This window comes from Trachurus japonicus, chromosome 4 (assembly GCF_045865225.1).
Source record: "Trachurus japonicus isolate A0001 chromosome 4, Traja_1.0".
Taxonomy (NCBI): domain Eukaryota; kingdom Metazoa; phylum Chordata; class Actinopteri; order Carangiformes; family Carangidae; genus Trachurus; species Trachurus japonicus.
This window is the reverse complement of record NC_140910.1, coordinates 33,604,581-33,630,969: the sequence shown is the minus strand read 5'-3', so window position 1 is coordinate 33,630,969 and position 26,389 is coordinate 33,604,581. Positions and strand designations below refer to the sequence as shown.

General features: G+C 39.2%; 2 protein-coding genes across 3 annotated transcripts in view; both read left to right on the top strand.

Annotated features, from left to right (window-relative positions):
• LOC146989304 (myomegalin-like) overlaps positions 1-17,450 on the top strand; it is a 98,250-nt gene extending 80,800 nt beyond the window's left edge. Inside the window, exons 31-41 of one of the 2 annotated variants that reach the window (XM_085775247.1) lie at positions 1,421-1,540; positions 2,639-2,828; positions 3,293-3,417; positions 5,311-5,433; positions 6,505-6,600; positions 7,601-7,788; positions 9,226-9,357; positions 10,900-11,044; positions 12,171-12,217; positions 12,317-12,479; positions 14,092-17,450. In XM_085775247.1, coding sequence (XP_085631373.1) covers positions 1,421-1,540; positions 2,639-2,828; positions 3,293-3,417; positions 5,311-5,433; positions 6,505-6,600; positions 7,601-7,788; positions 9,226-9,357; positions 10,900-11,044; positions 12,171-12,217; positions 12,317-12,479; positions 14,092-14,234 — 1,472 coding nt within the window. In that variant the 3' untranslated portion in view covers positions 14,235-17,450. The remainder of the gene's footprint in view (positions 1-1,420; positions 1,541-2,638; positions 2,829-3,292; positions 3,418-5,310; positions 5,434-6,504; positions 6,601-7,600; positions 7,789-9,225; positions 9,358-10,899; positions 11,045-12,170; positions 12,218-12,316; positions 12,480-14,091) is intronic. The other variant, XM_085775248.1, reaches the window with a different exon arrangement.
• Positions 17,451-23,530: 6,080 nt separating this feature from the next.
• Positions 23,531-26,389, top strand: part of mast2 (microtubule associated serine/threonine kinase 2) — a 234,321-nt gene continuing 231,462 nt past the window's right edge. The window contains exon 1 of the mRNA XM_085775245.1: positions 23,531-23,693. Within this exon, the coding sequence (XP_085631371.1) occupies positions 23,613-23,693 (81 nt within the window). The 5' untranslated portion in view covers positions 23,531-23,612. The remainder of the gene's footprint in view (positions 23,694-26,389) is intronic.

Below are 26,389 nucleotides of genomic sequence, written 5' to 3'. Positions count from 1 at the left end.
TGTATGCACTGCAAAAACTCAAATATCTTACCAAGAATATTTATCCTATTTCTAGTCAAAATATCTAATTTATAGTCAAAACAAATCTAATTATACCTAAAATAAGACTCATCACATAAAAAGCAGCTTGTTTTTAGACACTTTTTACTTCTTTCAAGCAGATTTTCACTTGAAATAAGTAGAAAAATCTGATAGTGGAGTTGAAGTTTTTCTTTCTTATTACAAGCACAAAAAACTTGCTTCCATTGGCAGATTTTTCTACTTATTTCAAGTGAAAATTAGTTTGAAACAAGTGAAAATGATCTAAAAACAAGTTCATTTTTAGGTGATGAGTCTTATTTTAAGTGGAAAGAGATTAGTTTTGACTAGAAATGAGACATTTTGACAAGAAATAAGACAAATATTCTTGGAAAGATTTTGAGTTTTTGCAGTGTGTTGTCTGTCCTTCAGGGGTTAATGCACAGTTCAAAACCACTGCAGATGAACCAGCTCCTTGTCAGTTTGTTGTTAAATATGTCCAGGAAAAGTCAAAGTCAAATTTAGTGCTGCACGAGCCTGATCAGACAAAGCAATGAAGACAGAATTAAAACAGTTCAGACAAACAAAACACACATTCATGCTCCACAAACACAATTACGTAAGTCAACCTAAGTTATAAAGGCCAAGGAGAAGAGGTGCGTCCTTAGCAATGACTTATAATATTGTTGGATGTTTTTTATCAGTCTTTATAAATATGGGAAGTTTGTTCAGTCACCTTTGTTTTTGCATCTGGAGCTTTTTGGAGGTTTTTCTAAAAGAAGCTGGTCTGAAGACTTTGTCACTATAACTGGGACTTGAAGGCTTAAAAGGTCACAAAAATATAGATAGATAGATAGATAGATAGATAGATAGATAGATAGATAGATAGATAGATAGACAGATAGACAGATAGACAGATAGACAGATAGATAGATAGATAGATAGATAGATAGATAGATAGATAGATAGATAGATAGATAGATAGATAGATAGATACTTTATTCATCCCTAAAGGGAAATTCACATTAGTCAGGCAGCTAAAAATGACACAAAACATGAACACAAAAACATGTTAAGAAGTATTTTATAACACAATTGCAGCAGGAACAAATGACCTCCTAAATCTCTCAGTTCTGCAGCAAATATGGAGGCAATTGTCTGTTTAAAATCTTAATAACAAACAATAAAATCTTAAAATCTATCCTAAATTGGACAAAAAGCCCAAACTGCTGTGATGTGATCAAGTTTCCTCTTTCCAAGTTAAAAGACGAGCAGCTTTTGAAGTCCTTTGGAGCCAGATGTTGGTTTGACTTTGGCTTCTCTGAGCCAGAACTGAGAGAAACTAGTTTATTAGTTTAAGACTGAACGTGTGTTTCATGTGTTTGGTCCTCCTCCTGTGCAGGTGCCCCCACCAACATCTACATCCAGGGTCTGGACTCGGTGGGTCAGCTGTCCACCGAGATCCGACTGCTGAAGGAGGAGAACGTCAGTCTGCAGAACCAGCTGAAGCAGCTCACCAGAGGTACGACCTTCATCATCTTCCTCCTCCTCCTCAGTCCACATCGATTAGATCGCCCCACACAGGAAGTCAAACGCACCCAGCATCCAGTAAATTTCAAAGTAAAACACAATGACAAACTTTCCGATCCGTAAATCATCACTTTGTCGACATTAGTTTCACCTGCTGGAACAAGCAACAAGTCATCGATCAATCAGAGCAACCTAAAGCTAAACAGGACGTCATCTATCTATCTATCTATCTATCTATCTATCTATCTATCTATCTATCTATCTATCTATCTATCTATCTATCTATCTATCTATCTATCTATCTATCTATCTATCTATCTATCTAAACCAGGTCAATAAATCCCCAACTGGTGAATGTTGAAGCTTTGATGTGTGGTCAAAAAGGCTCTTAAACAAGTCCAAACAGTCCCATTTCCCCATTGTTTTTAACACAAAGCAGCTGAAACCAGTGGAAAGCTTAGTGGTGGTGAGTCAGTCATGTGACCTTGTAGTAGTCCGTTAAAGGGATAGTTCAACGTTTTGTCAAATTGGCCCATTGCCATAATCCCTATAGTCATAGCAGTAGGTTTGTTACCTTTAATTGTCAGTGCAAGCTATTTTTAGAACGGTGGAGCAGAGCCGTGAGCTGCTCAGAGCTACGCTACGGAGGCTCATTATGGGATTTCTTGGTTTCCCTCATCAAACTCATCAAATACACAATCCAACAACTCCACAACGCTCTGGTGGACAAGTTGTGAGCTGCACATTCACCACGCTATGAGATAATAACACAACGTTACCACACAGAGTTGTTTTAGAGGGAAATACAGAGACTGTTGATGAAAAACTGTCCCTGAAGGCAACGTGCATCAGTGGTTTTGCATGAATTTCCCTCTAAAACAACTCTGTCTGGTAACGTTGTGTTATTATCTCATAGCGTGGTGAATGTAACAAACCTATGACTATAGGGATTATGGCAATGGGCCAATTTACCAACATGTTGAACTATCCCGTTAAAGCCTAACGTTAGCTTTTTACTTCTGGACATCGCATTAAGCTTCAGATACGGTAGAAAAGGAGTTCATATGTGAAGATGATCTCTTTGTTGCAGAGGGCAGTGAGGAGGTGGAGCAGCTGAGGGAGGCGTCGCTGCAGGACCGCTCCAGGCTGAAGGAGGCGGAGCTGGAGGTGGAGCGCTGGGCGGAGCAGAGCAGGAAGCTGCAGACCGAGGCCGAAGCTCACCACCAGGAGGCGACGCAGCTGAGACAGGAGAGACAGAGGAACCAGGAGACCATCAACAGGTGCTGCACCCAACACGCTGCTTTAGTTAGTTAGTTAGTTTTTGTTTAGTTTATTTACCGGTAGATCCCCATTAGCTTTTGCCACACAGCAGCAGCAGCAGCAGTTATTCTTCCTGGGGTCTTTTCATCCTAATAAATGACACACAAACCATTAACACACAACACATTAATACATAAAACAAAAATACATACAGAAAACACATACTCAATACATACACATACAAAACAAAACATCCAAGACAAACACTAACATATGTTACCCGCTCCTACATTGAATCACTACACAACAAGGATACCAGGACCCAATTTACAGATATAGGCTACTAATGGTCAAAATTGCGATCAAAATAATAATCTCTTTGTTTGACCATTATTTTCTAGACAAAATAACTTTAGTTACCACACAGACACATCTTCATCTTCATCTTCATCTTCATCTTCATCTTCATCTTCTGTGTGCTCAGACTGCAGCATGAGCTGAGCGTCCTGCAGCAGCAGCTGTGTGAGAGCCGCAGCCTGGTCCACTCCCTCCAGTGTGAGCTGCAGGTGTTCCACCGGGTGGGCGGAGTCAGCGCCAACACACACACAGGTAAGAAAAACAACGACTCTCCATCCATACACCGTTTACACCTGGTGGTAACATGCATCTCTATCCAGGTCGTATCCAGGTTGGTTCTGGACCCAAATGAGCTGCAGTCTGGTTCATTAAAGGAGAAACACCTAGGGATGTCACCATTACTTGTTTTCACAATGGATCGTGGTATTAAACACCACAATTAACTAGTGTGAATGCTTTAAAAGACATTAAAAGACTTTAAAAGACATTAAAAGACATTCATCTCATACTACAAGTTATATGTTTCAGCTTTAGCATTAGCCTTTTTCAACATTGGTTTAGCAGTTTCGTCAACTAATTTAGCATTGATTCAACAATTTCTTCAGCTCATTCAGCATTGCTTCAGCAACAGTGTTCAGCTGCTTTCAGCATTCACACGCATTTCCTGCTGGAAATGCTTCTTTTTCTAGTTAATCTTTAAGATTCCTAAATACCGTCACTTTCCAAAAAAGATGATGTTGGATCCATATCAATAAAGATAAATGCACAGATACTGGTCCATTTATCTAACGTAACATTGAATTGGTAGGAATTTAAATGTTAGCGTGTCATTTGTAATTTAAAAAACACAAAACAAAACAAAAAAACGATTAAAATAAACGTAAACATTTAGTATTTAGATATAGCTCAATACGACGGAGTATTAGGGCCACATTGAGAAAAAAAAAACAGACTTTGAGAATAAAGTCGTAAATTATGAAGATAAAGTCGTACATTTACGAGAATAAAGTTGTGCATTTCCTATGAGAAAAAGGTCATAACATTACGAGAATAAAGCTGTAAATTTACGACTTTATTCTCAAAGTTTGTGATTTTTTTTTATTTCTGAACGTGGCCCTAATACTCCATTGTAAGCACAATGACAATTTATGATCTGAATATTTCAAACACTTCCACTGGGGATTAAGAATTTATCATATATTAATAGATACTTGAAATATTTTGTGTAAACAATGAGTAATGTAATTATATTTTGATTTTATTTGATTCACAACACATTCATAGTGTTGTGAAATTAATTAATGCATAATAATGGTTATAATTGTAGCACCGTGACTATTTCTCTGACAATAATCGTACCAAGAACATTTCTAATCGTGACATCCCTAGAAACACCGTTCCATCAGCACGTTGCCAGTTACACTCGTGTTCATCGTGGTCACAGTGCGTCGCTGGTTAAGCCGATTGGATCGCAATCTGTCCTCGATGTGTCTTTGGTTCTTTACACCTGTACTTTCATGTGATGAAGCTCTATCGGATTGTAATCTGATTACTGAGAACACATGTTAGTTCCAGGTGGAAACGGGGCACGAGAGACACACTGCAAAAACTCAAAATCTTACCAAGAATATTTGTCTTATTTCTAGTCAAAACAAATCTCATTATACTTAAAATAAGACTCATCACATTAAAAAGCAGCTTGTTTTTAGACACTTTTTACTTCTTTCAAGCAGATTTTCACTTGAAATAAGTAGAAAAATCTGATAGTGGAGCAAGTTTTTCTTTCTTATTACAAGCACAAAAAACCTGCTTTCACTGGCAGATTTTTCTACTTATTTCAAATGAAAATGTGTTTGAAACAAATGAAAATTATCTAAAAACAAGTTAATTTTATTTTAAGTGAAAAGAGTTTAGTTTTGACTAGAAATGAGACATTTTGACAAGAAATAAGACAAATATTCTTGGTAAGAATTTGAGTTTTTGCAGTGCACCACAAGCCTCTTTGAACAGAGCACCTGTAGTTCTACCTGGTACCAGAGACTCTGAGTCACCATATATGTGTGTGTGTGTGTGTGTGTGTGTGTGTGTGTGTGTGTGTGTGTGTGTGTGTGTGTGTGTGTGTGTGTGTGTGTGTGTGTTTTTCAGGTCAGGTCAGTGACAGCGGCCAATCAGGACACAGCGCTGTGACCTTTGACCCCAGAGAGCTGCACATGCAGCTGGAGCAGCAGCTGAACGGACAACACAAAGCCAGGAGGACGCTGTTCAACGGTCAGTTCACCTCAAGTTTTACATCTCCTCTCTGCAGCTCTAGTAGCAACAGGTCGGTGTCAGCCAATCAGAAGAGAGGAGGAGGCTCTGAGTCTCTCTTCTGATTGGCTGACTGTTTTCTAAAGTGATCCAATTGAAAAAGTAGAGCAGATTTCAGAATAAAACACTCAGAGAAACTTAAAATCCTGCAAGTTGTTGTTGGATGGATGATGGGTCCAGGTGGTGGTGAGGGGGCGGGGCTTTGTTGTGACATCACAAAGTGACAGGAAGTCCTGACGGCTGGTTTTAGGGCTCAGTTTCTGAATACAGGCTGTGTGCATTTCTCTGTGGACTGAGGCTTTGATACTTTCACAGTATTAATATAGAACCTAGAGCTGCTTTATAATCACACTACACATGGACATCTACCTTTATACTGTATGGAGCTTTAACACAAACATCTACCTTTATACTGTATGGAGCTTTAACACAAACATCTACCTTTATACTGTATGGAGCTTTAATACAAACATCTACCTTTATACTGTATGGAGCTTTAACACAAACATCTACCTTTATACTGTATGGAGCTTTAATACAAACATCTACCTTTATACTGTATGGAGCTTTAACACAAACATCTACCTTTATACTGAAGGAGCTTTAACACAAACATCTACCTTTATACTGTATGGAGCTTTAATACAAACATCTACCTTTATACTGTATGGAGCTTTAACACAAACATCTACCTTTATACTGTATGGAGCTTTAACACAAACATCTACCTTTATACTGTATGGAGCTTTAACACAAACATCTACCTTTATACTGTATGGAGCTTTAACACAAACATCTACCTTTATACTGTATGGAGCTTTAATACAAACATCTACCTTTATACTGTATGGAGCTTTAATACAAACATCTACCTTTATACTGTATGGAGCTTTAACACAAACATCTACCTTTATACTGTATGGAGCTTTAATACAAACATCTACCTTTATACTGTATGGAGCTTTAACACAAACATCTACCTTTATACTGTATGGAGCTTTAACACAACCATCATGTCTTCTCTGTGTGTAGACAACGTCCCGTCTCCACCTGTGAGAGACACTGGACTCGTCAGTCCTTCGTCTCCTCTCCACTCGCTGCAGAAACCTGCAGAGGAGCCCGGTCATGGTGGTGAGACATTTACATCTTTTTCTTTCTCATAAACTCCTCCCTCCTCCTTTTTTATTCTTTTTTTTTTTTTTAGAAACTTCATCATGGTGCAATACAATTCAATACACCAACAGAACATCGCCAGGGGGTTTCAATACAGACAATACAATGCAGAGACAAGCTTTCATACAAAAACATTGTAAAGTGTACATAAATTCAAAGTTTTTATAGCTTTCATGTTGATGGATTTTTTAATAGACTTAATGTATTGTTTGGCTTCATTTTCAAAAATAAGAAAAAGTGGTTTTTGATTAGTGTAACGACATTTATGAATGTGCCATTTGGCTAATTGTATAATAAGATTGATGATATAGTATTGTTTTTCTTTAGAAGATGGATTGTCAGTGAAGCCAAACAATACATGTTCAAAGCTGCAGGGAAAAAAGAGGTTCAATCGAAAAACAAATCAGGTTAGAAATATCTTCCCATAATTTAGTTGAGAAAGGGCAAGAAGACCAAAATAAATGAAAAACATCTTCAGGGTGTCCTACACAGAAAGAGCAGTTTAAATCTATATCTTTTTTAAATCGTTGTAAAAAAAACTTTAGATGGGTAAATTCTGTGAATTATTTTAAAAGATACTTCTTTTACCTTATTATTAACTATATATCTAGCAGGTAAATTCCAGATTTTTTTCCAGTTAAGGTTATTAACAAAGTTATTCCAATAAGCTATTACATATGGAGTTGATACGACTTCTTTCTGAAATAAAGAGCGTATATTACGGTTACTATTGCGTGTCGAGGAGAAACTAATTTGGCCTATAGTATCTAATTTGGTTGGATCAAAGGGCAAGAGTGTTGGGTTTTGTACTAATGTACTTCTAAATAACATAATTGCTCCAGAAGGGATCGCATTTATGACAATATTAAATTCACTAATAGGAATAGGGATTCTGTATTTTAGGATAAATTCCTCCTTTTTATTCCTAATCCTCTTGTTTTTCTGGTTTTCTCAGCGACGCCACACGGTAAAGTCCCCAGCGGCGGCTCGTCCTCCTTCTCCAGCCGCCACGTGGTCGGCCACGTCGACGACTTCAAGGCTCTGCAGCAGCAGATCCTGGAGGGTGTCGCTCTGCTGCGTCAGATGGAGGCGTCGCTGCGCTCGCTGATCGTCTCCGCGCTGCAGGAGTTCAGCCTCAACCAGGTGAGACCACGGCCAGGAAGTCAGGACACGACGCTGCTGCAGCTCGTGTGGTTTTTCTTTTGTTAACCCTCGGAGGATCCTTCAATTTGCACCACATCCATGACCCCTGGACAAAATTTAGACATCAGTTACTCCCAAAATATTTGTGATACATATCGGGCTGCAATGTTCCCTCTAATTTTCAAAACTCCTGAGCAGAAATTCAACTCCCCTGATGAGCTGCTTGAGCAACTGTGAGCGACAGCTTAAGCGTACGTCCACATGTTGGTGCTATGGCCTCACCTCTCCAACTCCAAATATCAATACAATTGGCTATTACTATAATGATTAATAACAGATTATTTTGACAACATTACCTAGGCTGCTCCATATCTAGGTCAGCTACAGTTAATGATAACAAAATACAATATTGTTTTGGCAAAATAGATTTTGCATTTATTGCCATATGAACAATATGAAAAAAATAACTAACATCAAGTTGCTGTTATCAACTCTTGGCACAGAAGCATTCCTGATATGAACAGTAATAATAATCCTCAAGCAAAAACTTAAATCGTAGTTAGTTGCACTACAGACCACGGTTAAGGTCAGACATTTCACGATTCGAAGCCACATTAGGGAGAAATAAACAGTAAACTAGTCGGGGGTATTTGAGTGAGCAACTTTTTTTGTCTTCTGGGCAAAGAGGTGGGGAGCAGTGTGCAACTGCACAGTAAAACACCTTAGAGGGAACAGTGTCGGGCTGGGTCTTGACTAAACATGGAAATCATCTTTAACATGGGTTTCAAAATTTTTAACCCTTTCCTGGCCAGTTGTTTTTGCTGCCAAAACACATGATTTCTATGGGGCTCTATGGGGTTTAGGGCTGGTGACAGTATTTTCTCATTTACAGAGTGATAAAAAGAGATATCCACAATCCTCCTCTGTGAAAACTTCTGACTCTAATATGTCAACAAAATAAAACAAGAACTTTGAAAGTAGCTTTATCCATTGTTCAGATTTTGGTTCTGGAAATATATGCAAATTAGCGCATATTTCATTAGATATTGCCTCATTTACATATTGAAACATACAATTTGACAAAACTTGTAATACAAAAAATATTTGTCATAATGTGAGTGATAAACTTGGGAAGTTTCATGGTGATATCTGTTAGTTAAAGTTTTTACTTTAAAATACATTAAAAAACCTATAGGCGGAGGTGAAGGGTCATGGATGAGGTTAAAATGCATTACGAGTCCAAAAAATTGACTTTTATTCTGAAACTCGGGACATCCAGAGTTTACCCAGAGATACACCTCCTCGCCAAAAACCAGACCCCAGTGACCTTTCATTTGACCTGGGGGGGAGTTGGGAAAGTGTGAGAGGTGGACAAAAATGTCCAGGGGTAACTAAATGTTGTTGTGTGTGTTTGTGTTTGTGTTTGTGTGTCTTCAGCCTTCAGACTCGGCCGCGGCCAGGAAGCTGCTGTCTGACACTAAAACCCTGAGACAGATCCTGGAGGAGGCCGACTCCCTGCTCAGGATGTTCTGGAGAGCGGCGCTGCCCAACGCCGAGGAAACCAAACAGGTCAGGACCAGAGCCACGAGTCTGCACTGCAAAAACATCTTACACAGCATCTTACCAAGAATATTTGTCTTATTTCTAGTCAAAATGTCATTTCTAGTCAAAACACATCTCATTTTACGTAAAATAAGGACTCATCACATTAAAAAGTAGCTTGTTTATAGACACTTTTTAGGCAAGGCAAGGCAAGGCAATTTTATTTGTATAGCCCGTTTTTACAAACAGTTTGTCTCAAAGGGCTTTACATGGCATCGTAACAACATCCTCTGTCCTTAGACCCTCACATCGACTGAGGAAAAACTCCATAGAAAACCCTTTTAACAGGGAAAACCAGGAGAAAGCTCAGGATGAGCAACAGAGGAGGGATCATCACCCAGGACGGACAGAGGGGACAGAGATGTTGTTACAGACAAGACAGTTTACAGTTTGTCACAGAATGTGCGAAATATGGAAATGTTAGCAGGAGTTGATGATGAAGGCAGTCTCTGGTGAGGGGAGGGGGGGGGCAGGGAGAGCCGGTCAGCTCGATGGGAGGACTGGGTGGCAGACTGGTCCATGGGAAGGAAGGGGAGGCCGGTCTAACAGCAGGGGAAGGGGTGGGAGGGGGGCGATGCAGGCGGCGGCTGGTGCAGAGAGATGGAGCTCCATTTTACTTCTTTCAAGCAGATTTTCACTTTGAATAAGTAGAAAAATCGGATAGTGGAGCAAGTTTTTCTTTCTTATTACAGGCACAAAAAACTTTAACTTTCACTGGCAGATTTTTCTACTTATTTCAAGTGAAAATACGTTTGAAACAAGTGAAAATGATCTAAAACAAGTTCATTTTTAGGTGATGAGTCTTATTTTAAGTGAAAGGAGTTTAGTTTTGAGTAGAAATGAGACAAATATTCTTGGAAAGATTTTGAGTTTTTGCAGTGTGACTCAGAATTATTATTATTATTGTCTATTGTTAAGGTTTAAAAACCCTGGATGATGTGGTTCCTCTGCTCTTTAAACAGTTAGACGTGACGTTTCACAGCTTCATGATGTCGCTGAATGAAAAGTCTTGGTCTTGGTCTGGACTCAGTCTTGGGTTAGCTGGTCTTGAAACAAAACTTAAACACTACAACAGTGACTTTCTGTACAATGGAGCATAAGAAACACATAATATCATTAGCAGCAGCTTTGAGCAACTTTCTCCATCATGTGTGTGTTGTTGTTGGGAACATAAGTTTCGCCCCTTCTTGTATTTTGATTGGTCAGAGTGAGAAAAGTGACATTTGCGCTGTTAAAGTTAAAAGTTAAACAGATGTGTGAACGTCGGATTTCACAGGATTGGGAGAGAAAGTAGAGACTGTGAGCGTGACGAGCAGGTCTGGAGGACACGACCTCTAAAGTCTGAAGGATTTTGTGTAAAACCTGTAAAATAAACCAGACTGAGGCTGTCGTCATGTTTCTGAAAGGAATAATTCATCTTTCAAAGTTACCCATCGATCAGTTGGAATTAAAATGTTGAACTGTTCCTTTAAATTAAGAAAACTTCTGTGTGTGTGTGTGTGTGTGCAGGTCCAGGACCGGGCTCTGAGGGAGGAAGTGGTTTCTCTCCGTCTCAGACTCTCGGAGCAGGAGCAGGCTCTAAAGGACGCCATGGAGAGAGTGAAGAGCTCCAACCGCACCAAAGACAGCATGGAGCTCTTCATAGTCAGCCAACGTGAGTCACACATTAATGTTATTAATATTATTATGGTCTATTATCAGAACCAGTGTTGTGAACCTGAACGCGTTCAACGTGTGAACTGAACCTAGCTACTGTATTTCCACTTGATGAACCTTATTGGCTCTATATGCACAGCTCCACTACTTCCTGAACTTAAGGCAGGTCCTTCATTTCCTGTTTTACATTATTGGACAAACTGATTAATCCAGGTGTGTCTGAGTGGTCACAACGGTCAATTGTGAACGTGTTAATTCTGGCGTTTCAGGAGTGTGTCAGATTTCCAGCTAAAACCGTAAACAGGCCGCAATATGTAGCAGAAACCAGCCAATCAGGCGACAGCAGCCACCGCTGATGTCTGAACCCTGGTTGGATACGAAGATGAAATCTGACTCATAGTTTCAGTGTTAAAACTGATACAATACCAGGATGGATGGACAGTGGATGAGATGACTGCTGCTTTTTTTAATTAATTAATTCTATTTATATATGCATTGTGTTTATGCACCACTAGGAGTAGCATCTCCAATCTTGTTGTATTTGATACAATGACAATAAAGTTTCTATTCTATTCTATGCTGAAATAACAGCTGTCTGCGTTTTTTTGGGCTGTGGCAATAATTAAAAAAAAAAGGTAACACTTTACAATAAGGGTCCCTTAATTAACGTTAGTTAGTACATTATTAAGCATTAATATATAAACTAATATGTTAACTAACGCTGAGTAATGCATACATAATGATAACTAATTACATTATTCAACTTTTAATTTATTAACTAACTTTGAGTAGTAAACATTAATCATCTGCTTAGTAATAGGCTACATTAATTAATGTGTTTCCTAATCCTAAGTGATACATAATAATGATTGTTTATATATCTTTAAACAGTTAATTAATGCTTAATAATGTACTAACTAACGTTAATTAAGGGACCCTTATTGTAAAGTATTACCCTCTTTTTATTTGATCTGTGAAGATTTACTGTCCTGAGATGTGATGATGGTGATGATGATGATGATGATGATGATGATGAAGTTTCATTATCTTTTACAACCCAGTGAGTCCGTCCTGTTTAACTGATGGACAACTCTGTGTGTGTGTGTGTGTGTGTGTGTTGACAGTGTCGAGGACGAGGGACGTGTTGAGGAAAGCCAAGACGAACTTACAGGTGAGATGATCAGCTGTTTCATAACGACCATAACTCACATGATGATGATGATGATGATGGTTCACACTCCTCCTCCTCCTCTTCCTCCTTGAGCCTCAGGAGAACGAGCTCAGGATTTCTGCCCTTCGTGAAGCCTCTTCCTCTCTTCCCCCTCCCTCCCCTCCCTCACCCTCCTCCTTCCCCTCCTCTTCTTCCTCCTTCCCCTCCTCTTCCTCTTTCCCCTTCCCCTGCTCCTCTTCCTCCCCCCTCTGGCCAGGTAAAGGTACGCTCCCCTGGCGTTTTGCTTTGCTTTGCTGTGCTGGAACCAGTTTGAGTTTCTATGTGTTGAACTGATTCTCTGCATGAAGCTCATCAGATCAGATCAATATATCGACTTATCTTCATCAATCAATCAATCAATAACTTTTACCAAGAGGCGTCGTTTGGATCGATGACATCACTCACCGTGTGTGTTGAACTCTTTTGTGTTGAACTAACACGTGGACCTGCTGGTGATGTCACAGCCTGACTGAGGCAGATGTGTGCAGATGTGTGTAGATGTGTGCAGATGCATGCAACAGTGTGAAACAGCACCAGGTCCATTTTACTCTGCAGCTTAGTGACAGCGTGAAGTCAGTTTGGTTTTCATCTGAGCTACTGAAGTCAAGTCAAGTCAAGTCACAGTTTATTCATATAAATCACATTTAAAAACTACGACGGAGTATTAGGGCCACATTGACAAATAAAAAAATCACAAACTTCGAGAATAAAGTCGTAAATTTACAGCTTTATTCTCGTAATGTTATGACTTTTTTCTTGTAGGAAATGTACGACTTTTATTCTCATAAATTCATGATTTTATTCTCAAAGTCTGTGTTTTGTTTTGTTTTTCTCAATGTGGCCCTAATACTCCGACAATATAATAATAAATAAAAACAATGCAAGGAAAAGTAAGAACTCCATTTAAAACAAATTTAGAATAAAAGAGAAATTAAACAAGAGAAACCCAAAGATTTGTTTTATTAAATTTTGCATCGATTGATTGATTAGATTTGAATTAGCCCCTCCCCCTTTCATAACCAGCTGTAGCTCCTCCTCCTCTGCAGGTTTGGTTCAGTTTATTCAGAGAGGAGACGCTGTGAAGGTTTTAAAGGTGTTGTTTTTACAACAAAACTGATTTAAAGGGATAGTATCATTTTTTTAAAAAGTGGGGTTGTATGATCTCCAAATAGCCCCTAAGTACTTTAATTGCAGTAGAAGACTCTCTGCACTCCTCCCGTTAGCAACGCCAGCCCATAATAGCCCTGCCCAGAGATTTACAACATACAGTGTTGTGAACAGACCCAAAGAAATGGCCTATTTTCACGGCCTAAAAGAGGTTTTACGTGAAAACCTAACCTAACCAACTCACGTATCCCTCCGCCCAGGGTTAGCGCCCGCCGATCAGCAGTTGGTTAGGTCCAAATAAAAACTGTGTTTTTCCTGCACTTTGAATAATTATATAATAGTGAACAATGGAACTGTGTATTTTTTTTCAGGTAAAAGCTCTTTTAGGCCGTGAAAATAGGCCGTTTCTTTGGGTCTGTTCACAACACTGTATGTTGTAAATCTCTGGGCAGGGCTATTATGGGCTGGCGTTGCTAACGGGAGGAGTGCAGAGAGTCTTCTACTGCAATTAAAGTACTTAGGGGCTATTTGGAGATCATACAACCCCACTTTAAAAAAAAATGCTACTATCCCTTTAAACCTGTGTTTGTCAGGATTAATGATGAAAACAAAGAGAGAGTGAAGATCAGAGGAGTTCAGTCTTGGAGTTTTATTTTTTTTAGTTTCTGAGGATAAAAATAACAATTTGAAGAAATATTTAATGAGAATCTGCTGGTTTCCTGTTTCAGGTGAAGTCAGACGAGGCTTCAGTGAACTCTCCGTCTCTCCTGGTTGGAGTGTCATGACTTCCTCTTCCTCTGCTCATCACCACCACCACCACCAGCAGCAGCAGCAGCAGCAGCAGCGCCCCCTGGAGGCCGTCTACCTGTAGTGCACCAGCTCAGACTTCCTCCTCCTCATCACCTCCTTCATCTTCCTCATCCCCTGTTCAAACAGACAAAATGCTGGAAACACCGACTCTCTCTCTCTCTGTCTCTCTCTGTCTCTTCTGAGTGACGAGCGTCTGAGTCGCCGACGACGACGGGTGTTTGTGTTGGTTCGTTTCTGACGGTTCATCAATGTGATCGATTGTTAATTGTTTTATTATTGATGTTTGGTTTGTGTAGGTGTCAGGAGAGACGAAAAAAGAAAGTTTTCCAAGTTTGAACACGGTTTGGGTTCTGAGGGACGGTTCAGGTCTGATGAGTCGGTTAATTCTTTCATTTTTCAGAAACTGGGTTTAACTCAGCCTTTGGATTTTTATAAATATAAACTTGACATCGACTCAGTCGTTTTATGGAGGAGCAGGGACGTGACAGGGAAATCAAATCAAGCTAATCCTTCATTTCAAATCAAGAATTTAGGATAAGATAAGACTTTATTGTCATTGTGTCGTACAAGACGAAATTAGCTTGTGCAGCCTTTAAAAAAAACAAAACACATACAAGATAATGAGATATTGTTAAAGATAAACAATTCTTCAATAAATACTTAAGATTTTAAAAGCGACAGTGTTAAATAAACCATTTATAAATATAATTGCATCAATAAATAATAGAATTTAAATACTACTTGTATTTGAAAAGGCATTTTAAGTACAACATACATACCTGGATTCTCCATTGGTGTGTTTTGCATCTTTAAAAGGTCTAAAGATCTTACAAATAGCTTTTTAAATAGCTATTATTCATTGATAAAAGTATTTAAATGGTTTGTTGAAGTGTTTTATGCAGTTTTTATAAATCCATTTTTAAATTTGAAAGATGAATCATTGATCCTTTTACACTTATTTTAAATTCTTGTTAAAATATGAGTGTTTGTTTTTCTGGTGACGTCCCTGATCCTCCTTTTAAAAAACAACATAAAAAGAGAAATTCCCTCTTTTAAGTTTCCCGTTGAGGCTGCTGATTAGACTCCAGCTTCCGCCTCATTCTTCCGCAGGGATAAAAAATAAAAACAAAACAGAAAATTCACCTGTCGCCAGCAGGAAAAAACTAAACTAGAAAGAAAAAAAAACGTTAAGGCTTTGAAAAAGCCAAAACCAAAACAGCAGCAGGTAAAGAGCTTCCTCTCAGCTTCTGGTGAAGCTCGTGTCTGTAGGTGGTTTAGGTCTGAGTGTAGTTGCATGAGGTTTGAGCAGCTTGTGGAAACAAAGCCATACTCTCTGACGGTTCAGTATCAGTATCAGTACATGTTTAGTTTCTGTTTTGTCCAAACCCGAAAGAAGACGGTCATACAGTAAAAATGGCCGCCAACGACTACTACTGACTAGGGTTGCAAAGGGGCGGAAAATTTCCAGTAAATTTCCGGTAAATTTCCAGAAACTTTCCATGGGAAGTTAAGCTGGGGAATTTTGGAAATATTCCAAATTGGAAACTTTCCATAGGAATTATGGGAATTTATGGGAATTATGGAAATTATTGGGAATTTATGGAAATTAACTGGAAATTGGGGGTAATTTAAACAAACTGTATCATTTACAAAACAATATAATTAAAAAACATGACATTTCAACATATTTATTTTATTTGTGAGTAGAACTTTATCAAGTTTTAATTCTTGTATGAACAATCAATTCTTTTACTGAACCACAAAAACATGAATGTTGAGTAAAATTTTACTCACCCTCACCAATCAATTCAGTAAATTTCGGATTTATTCCCGTTTATTCCCATAAATCCACGTTATTTCCCATATATTCCCGTTAATTCCCATGGAAAGTTTCCAACTTTGAAAATTCCCGGAATTTTGCAACCCTAACGGTTGGTCATACAGTAAAAATGGCCGCCAACGACTACTGACTGACTGACTGACTGACTGATGGACGGTTTGGTTGAAGTAGCAGGTAGATAATGTTCTGTTGCGTTTTACTGTCATGTAAAGTAAAAAACTAAAACACACAAACACCAGTTTAGGATTGAACAAAGTCCTCAGACTCCAGAGTATTAATGTTCATAAATAAATATGGAGTCTGTTTTAAAAAACAAACAAAAAAAAGGGTCCAACCCAGTTTTTATTTCCTGCTGAAACACGTGTGCAGCATCTTAGTAAAACAGTGTTATAATGGAAACAAGCACACGTTAAGCTGCTGCCTTCAGTGACCTGTCAGACAGTCTGTAAATCTGTAACTCATGCAAAGAAGAGACGTTTTTTTTTACAAGAAGGTCCAAGAGATTACATTTCTTTCTTTTTATTTTGTTTTGTAACGAGAGGAAAATGGACCAGACTTTTTTTTGTTTTATTTTGTCCTTTTAGGTGTTACTATTTTTTATTTTTCATTTTCTAAATTTGTGAATCTTTTTATGGTTGAATTTCCCTCAAGATGACAATCATGATAGTCGAAGATAAAGATAAAAACTTCTGCAGGACTCTGACGTTCACTGTGCAAAATGAACTTTGGGTTTTTCACACTGGCTTTGAAAAAAAAGTTTATATTTCTTCAGATTTCCCTGTATATTAAATGACCTGTTAGGTTTTTTGTTTTTTGTTTTTTAGTGCATGAACTGTGGCTTCACTGCCCTCGAATACTTTAACTGAAATATGCAAATTCTTTGGGTTCCTGTGCAATACTAGCCAACTTTGTGGTTTTGCTTTTTGTTGGGTATGAAAGTGCCATGTTTGTCTGTTTTTAAGCTTTGAGGCTGAACTGGTTTAAACAATCGGACAATCAAGAGTTTTGACAATCAATCAGTTTGAAGCAGTTTAGTATTTAGGCCCTCACATTTGTTTTTGGCTCAATATGAATCAGATTTTTATATAACAAGCACTGTAATGATTTATTTATCAGCAATAAGATCAACCAAAGTGAGCAACAACGACAAAAACTTGTGTGTGTGTTGTGGAATCAGGTGTAGGAAATTCTAAAGTTTGATGAATATACTGTTTGTGTAAATCCCCAAAGCTCAGACTTTGTGTCTTTCTTAGTGTCTTTGTGGCTTTTAGGAGCCACAACTCATGTATGTAAATATCAAAGGGAGCGTGTATGTACATCGATGCAAGTTTTCTGTTGCCGTGAGAGAAGAGATGTATTTTTATGCATGTTCTCTTTATTAAAAATGATTTGGGTTAAAAAGGAAAAAGAACCTTTTCAATAAAAGGGATGAAAGAACTTGGTTTTGTTTACTTGTCTTTCTTTCAAAAATCTTGGATTAACTGTATTACAGTTTTTCTCAGTCGCTTTTGTGCTTTTCTCACGTCACTATGTAACATTTGCACAACAGTTACTGCATTTCTCAAAACAATTAGTGCAAACTTCAAAACCTAGTGGACAACCTGCAAACGTGTGTCACTTGCTCAAAATGGATAGTTAATTCCTCAAAACCAAGTATTCATGTCAATGAAACTGTAAATGAGAAGTCTTGACACCATCATTTATGGACAGGGTAACCGCAGGGTCTTGAAAAGTATTAAAAGGTGATAAATCAATTTTGGGAAAATTAAGACCCTTAAAAAGTATTAAAAAGTCTTTTCACGACTTTATAAAGTCTTAAATATTGAAGGTATTTTTTCTGAATTAGCTGTCCAAGAGTTTGAGTTGTAAAAAACATTGCGGAAATGTGTGAATTTATTTGTTTTATTAAAAAACAAAGATGAACTGGTTCATGAAAAAGAAAAGAAGATTGTTGTTTTTGTTTTTTTGAGAGTTGAGCAATGTTTTTTTTGATAAACTTTGCCTTTGATTTATTATCCCAGCCTATTTTGAATTCTGTTGTATCATAGTGGTCTATAGTCTTTATCACAAACTAAAACTGTTCAGTTAAAAGTGTCACTGATGTAAATGGTTAGAGCTTGAAGTGGCAGTGAGGTGTTGAAAAATATTGAGAAGGTCTAGAAAAGGTCTTAAAAAGGTATTAACTTCAAGATTCCTGTATATACCCTGATGAACAAGATAGTTTTTGTCATGTTTTCATTATGACAGTTTATTCTCTAAGTGTTTTCCAATGCAAAAAAGTCAGGTCTTGGTGACACTACCTGAAAATGCTCAAGACAGCACTATACACTACTTGTACAGCCATGTGAAAACTATAGTAAAGTTACACATAACTGTATGTAGTGGAGTAACTGATACTGAATACCTATGTTTCACATTTTTACTGCATAATGCTCTTTGCAGAACAAATGTCTTTATTGATATTTCAAGCTTTACATAGCTACTTAAACACACTTACAGAATTATTCTTGTTAAAAGCTTTAAATTCTTTTGTTCCATATCTGAGTAAAAAAGGATCCCCTCCCAGTACATTTTCAGTTTAGGACAATCCCAGAAAATGTTTGTGTGATGTGATCTCCAATTTGTCCGCATTGTCTCCAGCAAAGATTTGTCTTTGTTTCGTCAAATTTGGAGATAATAAATGGAGTTTTGAAAAAGCGGCGATTCACTTTCCATATGAATTCTTTCCATGCGGGGCTGCTGGTCAGTTTATGACCATTCTCACACACTTGTTCCCAAATTTGGTCCTCAATCATAACATTCATTAGTTCCCACGTTTCCTTCATTCCAAGAGAGCTCCCCGTTACAATTGTCTGTAGTAATTTATATAGATGTGAAACAATTTTTTGCTCTTTGCAATTCTAATTTGTCCACAACATTGGAAAAGAAAAATACACTACAGTCATCTATTTACAACAAACATAAGAAACACTCTTTGTGTAGAGCTGTGCTCAACTGTAAACAATACTGCAGTACATATAGTAACTGAACCTACAGAGTACTGTAAATCATTCCTACACATCCAGATGTTCCAGTCTGTCTGGACACATGTTTTCATCTACATCACTCAGTCAACTGTAACGATTGAAACAGATCCAATATTCCCAAAGACATTGTCATCCTCACTTTGTGTCTCTCTCAACCTTATGTCATTGTTTGTAATCACTGTTGCACAAATGGCTTCTTCTTGTTGCAGAGTAAAATAAAAGGTTGTCTTGTAATCCTACTGTATGATCTGGTATACTTCCAAACAGCACAAATCATGTAGAGGACAACACACAACATACTACCAATAAATATTCAAGCATGTTTTTTTTCCGAGAGAAGGGGGATATAATCTGAGGGGGGAACTGAATCTAAAACATCTGTATGCACACACAATTTTAAAAACCTTTTGCATTTCAATATGTGGAGTGAAAGTGTGGAACAGACTAGCGGAGGAGCTCAGACAATGTCCAACCATGAGCAGATTCAAACAGCGGTACAAACAGATGGTATTTATAAGGTACAGGGAAGAAGAGGGGTATGACAAACATTAAGGTTTTCACATTTTTGCCATACTTGTCACTTATTGTATTTATTTTGACACAAGCAGTTATGGTGTTGTTGTTTGTTGGTGATTGTTTTTCTTGAGTATTAAAAAAGAACAAAAAACAACAACAAAAAAACTGGATACACAGGAAGTAAGATAACCTATAGTACTAGGTACTAGGTGGAGAAGGGGTAGGAATTACTAAGCTAATGCTTCTTCCTATTCCTTTTCAAACATACAAAGGTTTTTATCGACTAGTGCTTCAAGTGTAATATGTTATTCACATGTTTGAAATAAAGTATTCATTCATTTATGTGGTGCAGAGTAAAATTACAGTAATGCACAGTACACTGCATCAACCCATATTACTGTAGTGTACAATACTGTAAAAGTGCTTCCCACTTGTAAAATGCTGTAGCACAGTACCATACTGTAAATATGGCAAATATTACTGTAAGCATGGGCGCAGATAGCACTGGGGACGGGGGGGACATGTCCCCCCCAGATTTATAGTGACCCCGATCTGTCCCCCCTAAACTGATCAATAAACATTACAACGATTCCAGAAGGGGGAAGGCTGGAGCCTGGAGCAGATCCTGGCTGAGTTGGGAAGCAAGTGGTGCGTTCAGTCGTACTCATAAATCAGAGTTTTAAAGTCGGAAAAGCATTTAAATCTAGCATTCACAATCATAAACATTGGGGTTTTGTTTCACTTCATTAACTGTCTCCGATTTCTCAGATTTTTCCCTGTTAAAAGAGTTTTCTATGGAGTTTTTCCTCAGTGGATGTGAGGGTCTAAGGGCAGAGGATGTTGTTGTGATGCCATGTAAAGCCCTTTGAGACAAACTGTAAAAACGGGCTATAGGCTACTAATAAAATTGCCTTGCCTCAACGGTCTGAGCTGGTGATTTGTGTGAGAAGAAATAACCAAAGCGGGTTTTTTTTTTAAGGACCAAAAGATGTAGGCTAAATAAAAAAAAAGAAAAAAAAGAACATAACAAAAAAGAAAACAACAAAAAAACAGTAACTCTGGGGTAAAATGGCTGAAATATACTCAGAAATGATTAAAAACACCCAGAACACACAGAGCAACAACACTGATTTAAATGAGTTCTCTGGTTTTTCCAGCAGGAGGCAGCAGACGCCACCGAAAACCAACGATGACACAGACACATTCCTGTTTTATGGTGTTTCTGAGGAACTGTCTTTGGCACGAAGCATCGTCACCATCATCATCAGCCTCAGTAACCATCACAACCGAACACATCACCGCTGACTCCTATAAACCAAGTCCTGACCCTAAAAACACACAGTCCAGTTTGGTTCGGTCCCCACAAAGACGTGAGACCCCATAAGTGTCATAAAACAAGTACACGCACACACACACACACACACACAAAGGTACAAGCCTTTCAAAATAAATCTAAATGACGTTTTATAAGTGTGTTTTGTTTATTTACATAGTTGTGAGTGTGTGTGAGTAATGAATCATCAAACGCTGTGTCAGTGCATGAAGCTGGAGCCAGACACAGGAAGAAGAATTGTGTCGTTTCAAAATAAAAGCTGAGAGCTGTGGACAAAAAAAAAACTTTGACCAAATAGGCTACCTAAAAAAAATTATACATTTTCATTTAAGAGATCTCTTTTGATACTGATACAAAATTTAATGAATATAATATTTAGATTTATAGATACAATCATATTCATCAAAGGGAAAAGTTTATTGCATTTTTTTAAATTTTACTTAGTGTGTCACTCTGGGACTACTACTACTTTAATAAGCTAAGGCTTCTTCCTACTCCTTTTCAAACATACAAAGGGTTTTATCAACCAGTGCTTCAAGTGTATATGATTCACATGTTTGAAATAAAGTAGGCTATTCATTCATTCATTTACTCGAAAAAAAAGAGAAGAAGTTTGGGCTACATCGTCTGATAGATGAGTTATTACACTAATTTTATGACCCATAGTGGAATCAAAATCAATTTTCTTTTCTGAATACCTTTAAAGCAGAAGTAGGCTAAGTGATCCGGTGGTTTTGTCTCTAACTTCCTGTCAGCCGATGGAGTTAGCAGCCCCCGCCCTCGTCATGGATCTATTGGTCCTCGTCCCTACATCACCACATTCAGGCGCATCCCTTGGCTGCACACACAGAGAGGACTGCCCCTTTATGCCGTTCTCTCTCCTCATTGGATAAAGGTTGTAGGATACAAGGAAAGTTTTCTCCTGGGCTCAGAGCAGAGCAGAGTGACTGACAGACCCGTGTTTCAGACCAAACACTCTATAGAAGTGATTGCTGTCGGAAGATACAACTATTTAAAGGGACAACGAGGAGTTTCTATTTGGTTATAAAAAAGTCTCATATTAATGTGGATGAATCTACGTTACCACTTGTTAATGGCTCCATTTTAGATAAATCTATGGTTTTGTCTCTATGGTTATTTTGTTATTATTAGTGGTGGTGGAAATGCTGGGCGAGCCGACCAGCGTTTCTTTACTTTCGGTTTCGTGGCGAGTCATGAGAATAACGCCGCCGAATCTCCGTTTATGGTGGGAACTACGACGGTATGTGATCGTCTTCCAACCTCTGACTTTAATTCTTGATGAATGAAAACATGAGTCTGTCTTGCACCGGTCAAAGAATTTTACGGTGCGCGGAGGCTCATAAATGTAGTGTGAAGACACTTCGCTTTTCCAAAACTCCTCGTTGTCCCTTTAAGACTTATATTAACACAAACATTACGCTTACTTTTGCTTTAATTCAGTCCACCTTTATCTAATCAATTATAGACTTGGTAGTTATTCATAATTTGATGCTTAAACCTGACAATGTAAAACACAAAAAGCTGTTTTTCTCAGTTTGGCATTTTTACAGATACAGCACTTTGCCTTTGTAGGCTACTAAAGCAGAATTACTGTGAGGAGTCCGTGCTTTTATTTTGGTAAGACTCTGCCGGACCCGGCGGCCATCGTTGTCGCTACCTTCACTCACCAACAGTCAGTCAGTGTCCGTGTCACAGAGAGAGAGTCAGGAAACCAGCCGAGTCGTGCCGTGCCGTGCTGAGCCGTGCTGAGCTGCTGCACTTCAACACTGAGCCGGTTGTCTGCTAACACACACACACACACGGAGCTCCGCCGTTAAACCGGGGGATGGAGAAGAGAAGAGGCCGTTAAAAGCCGTTAAAGCCGTTGACCGAGCGAGACGTCACCGTAGCAACGGACTGAAACGGGCGGGAATCAGCAAGTCAACCACCGGAGCGCGAGGCTAGAGGCGAGCCAGACCTGTCATGGGTGACGTCACCGCGGTGCTGCTGCTGGGCAGGTAGCAGGAGGCTAGGTGGCTAGGTGGCTAGCGGAGGGAGCTAACAGCTGCTAACTACAAACCAACGGACTAACTAACTTCACTAACAAGTTGTTTCTGTCTGTCGGAGACTCGGACTGAGAAGAAGAACCAATGGACCTGGATTAACTTAATTTAACTTAACGGACGATCTGTAAACCGAACCGCCTTCTCTTTTCTTTTTCTTTCTTTTTTCCCCTTTTCTTGTTTTTAGTTTTAGTTTTATTAACGTTAACGGCTGCTGTCTGGTAAAAAAGTAGTTCCTCCGCGGCTGATTGACAGCTCAGCTCGTCGCCGCGGCTTCTCCAGATGTGGAGGCAGCAGCGTGAGGAGCAGAAGGAGCAGCAGGAGGAGCAGGAGGAGTGAAGCCAAGCCAAGCCCGGTTCCTCCAGTCTCTAGGAGGACAGGAGAGAGGGGCATGGCCGGCTGGGACGCACTCCTGAACGGATCAGAGTCTCCAGTTGAACCGGCAGCAGCAGCGGGGTGTCAGTGAGGTTGAAGCCGGCCGAGGGGACGCTGAACTCGGCTGCAGCTAACGAGAAGTTCACCCCCTTCCTCCGGAGAGGATTCAGCCCAGCCTAGCCTAGCCAGCCGGGGCTTGTCTGGTCTTGTCAGCGGGGGGAATCGTAGCCTGGCTGCCGGCAAGAGGAGGAGGTGAAGGAGGAGGTGAAGGAGTAGGAGGAGGAGGATGAGGAGATCTGAGAACACGAACAAGAGGAAACTGTGCAACATGGAGCAGCAGGAGAGCAGCGGAGAGGAGCGAGAGACGGTGAGTCATTATTTACACACTTTGTGTTACAAATAAGACCGGTGCAGGTTCGATTCCCGTCACGTCACCTGGCTGTGATCCATGCATGCAGATAAGAGTATAAACCTGTCAGTCCGCGCTCAGGGCAGCAGCAGCAGCCTTCAGCCTGCAGGACTGCACACAGGTACAAAAGGTCACTGATATCTCTGACACGTATGGATTATTATAAGATATTGACATGTTTTACATCTCTACTAGGGAGGGCAGCAATCGATTACCCTCATAATAACAGTCACTCTGTCAATGATTGACTTATTTAAGTGATTGATTAATTGGATAATTAATCAGCTTTGTATTACACTTGCAGCATTACCTCACACAGGCTGCTTGTGTGCAAAATGTAATGCAGTAATTAGATAATGAGCTGTCATCATCATCACCACCACCAGCAGCAGTTTCTACCTAGAGACTGTTAAGCCTAAATCCCACCCCACCACACACACACACACACACACACACACACACACACACACACACACACACACACACACACCTCCCTCCCTCTGGTGCTGCAGCTTCTCCATCTCATCGTCACATTTGCAGCTTTTTTTTTTAACACTGTGACTGACAGAGTGAAAACACCTTTTTTTTTTTGCTTCGTCATGTTTGGATGTGGATGAGAGGCCAAGGTGGAGATGAGTGTGTGTGTGTGAGTCTCTGTGTGTGTGTGTGTTTGGATGTTGCATCATCATTTTTGTCCTCCATTCCTCTCTGGTGCAGCCTCTGATGCTTTGAGAATTAAATTGAATGGACGACTTTATATAAGATCGCAGCAATAAAAACATGGTGTGAAGTCGGGTCAGGGAGCAGCAGGTTATTGGTGTTTATACTGTGGAGCCTTTAATAACAAACAGCTGTTGAAAACATCTGTCATTCTTTGTCTTGAGAAATTTAATTTAAATTTTACCAAAGATCATGTCATTAAAGGAATAAATCAGACAGTTCAGAGCTGCAGACATTTTGGTTTTAATATGCTTTTTAACACGGTATCTCATCCAGGCTTTGATGAGTTGATGATCATTTGACTCAGACTGTTGTTGTTGTAGTTGTGGTTTCATCCAGTTTTTGTCTCTTATTATGGGATACACATACACCAAACTGAATTTCATCGTCGTGGAACCACAATGACAAATAGCTAAACTTCCTCCTCATCCCCAGAAGAACATATAATAACAAACAGCTGGAGAATAACGTGCAGTTTTCACGCCTTAAATACATCCATTAACCTAACTAACACAGTGAAAATCAACCTTTATTATCGTTCTTTGGTGTGAAACCAGAACCAACCGGATCAGATGTAGACGACGGAGCAGAAACACTTACAGAGACTCTTACATGGAAACATCAAATCTGTTTTTACATTTACAGGGTATCCGCGGGGTCTTGAAAAGTATTAAAAGATGATAAATCAATTTTGGGAAAATTAAGACCCTTAAAAAGTATTAAAAAGTCTTTTCACAGCTTTATAAGGTCTTAAATTTTGAAGGTATTTTTTCTGAATCAGCTGAATTAGCTAGAGTCCTAAAAAACATTGTGAAAGTGTGTGAATTAGTTATTAGTTTTATTAAAAAACAAAGATGAACCGGTACATAGAAAACTAGGCTATTGTGGGTGCGTTCGTAAATTGTTTGTAAATTGATAAAATTTGCCTTTGATTTATTCTCCCAGCCTATTTTTAATTCTGTTGTATCATAGTGGTCTACAGTCTTTATCGCAAACTAAAACTGTTAAGTTAAAAGTGTCACTGATGTAAATGGTTACAGCTTGAAGTGGCGGTGAGGTATTAAAAAATATTGATAAGGTCTTGAAAAAGTCTTAAAAGGGTATTAAAATTAACTTCAAGATTCCTGTATAAACCCTGATTTAAAGCAGAACTATGCAGGATTTGGGCTGTAATTATTGTGGCTCAGAGTCACTGTGATGGTTGAGTGACCTGTTATGAAGTGAATGGGGTCTAGGCCAATGCGCTCACCCCCCCCACTGGCTGAAAACCGCACTTGCAAGATCAGTCGTCCGTCTCGGTGTTACAAATCTCGTCAATGGATAGAAGTATCGCGAGAAACTGCTTTACGGCAGTACGAGATAAGCACGCATATGACGTCATGCATGTCACGAATCGTGATTGGTTTGAGTTCGGAAAGTCGGAGGAAACCATGGAAACATGAAATGTTTACTGATGAAGTTCAGCTTGTGGCTAACGGGGAGCTAATGCTAACACAGATACACACACCATGGGTCTTTTATAAGATAATGCAATACATCATGACACACACACACACACACACACCTTCGCGTTTTGGAACCTTTATTCCTGTGTGTGTATGTCTGTGTCTTTGTGCCTGTGTGTGGCTGTATTAGCGTTAGCTCCGTGTTAGCGTTAGCTCCGTGTTAGCATAGCGTTAGCTCGGTGTTAGCGTTAGCTCCGTGTTAGCATTAGCTCCGTGTTAGCATTAGCTCCGTGTTAGCAGGGCTTAGCAAACAGCAGTAAACACAAGCATGTGTAGGAGGTGGAGGAGGTGGCGGCGGCGAGTTTTTTTTTTTTTTTTTTTTTTACGACAGTGACATGTGGCTCCCAGAACTGTGGGGGAGCTCCGGAGAGGGAAAAAAAGAGAAACCAACGAAGGAGCGAGCTATTTCCGGCCGACTTGCATTGTTCT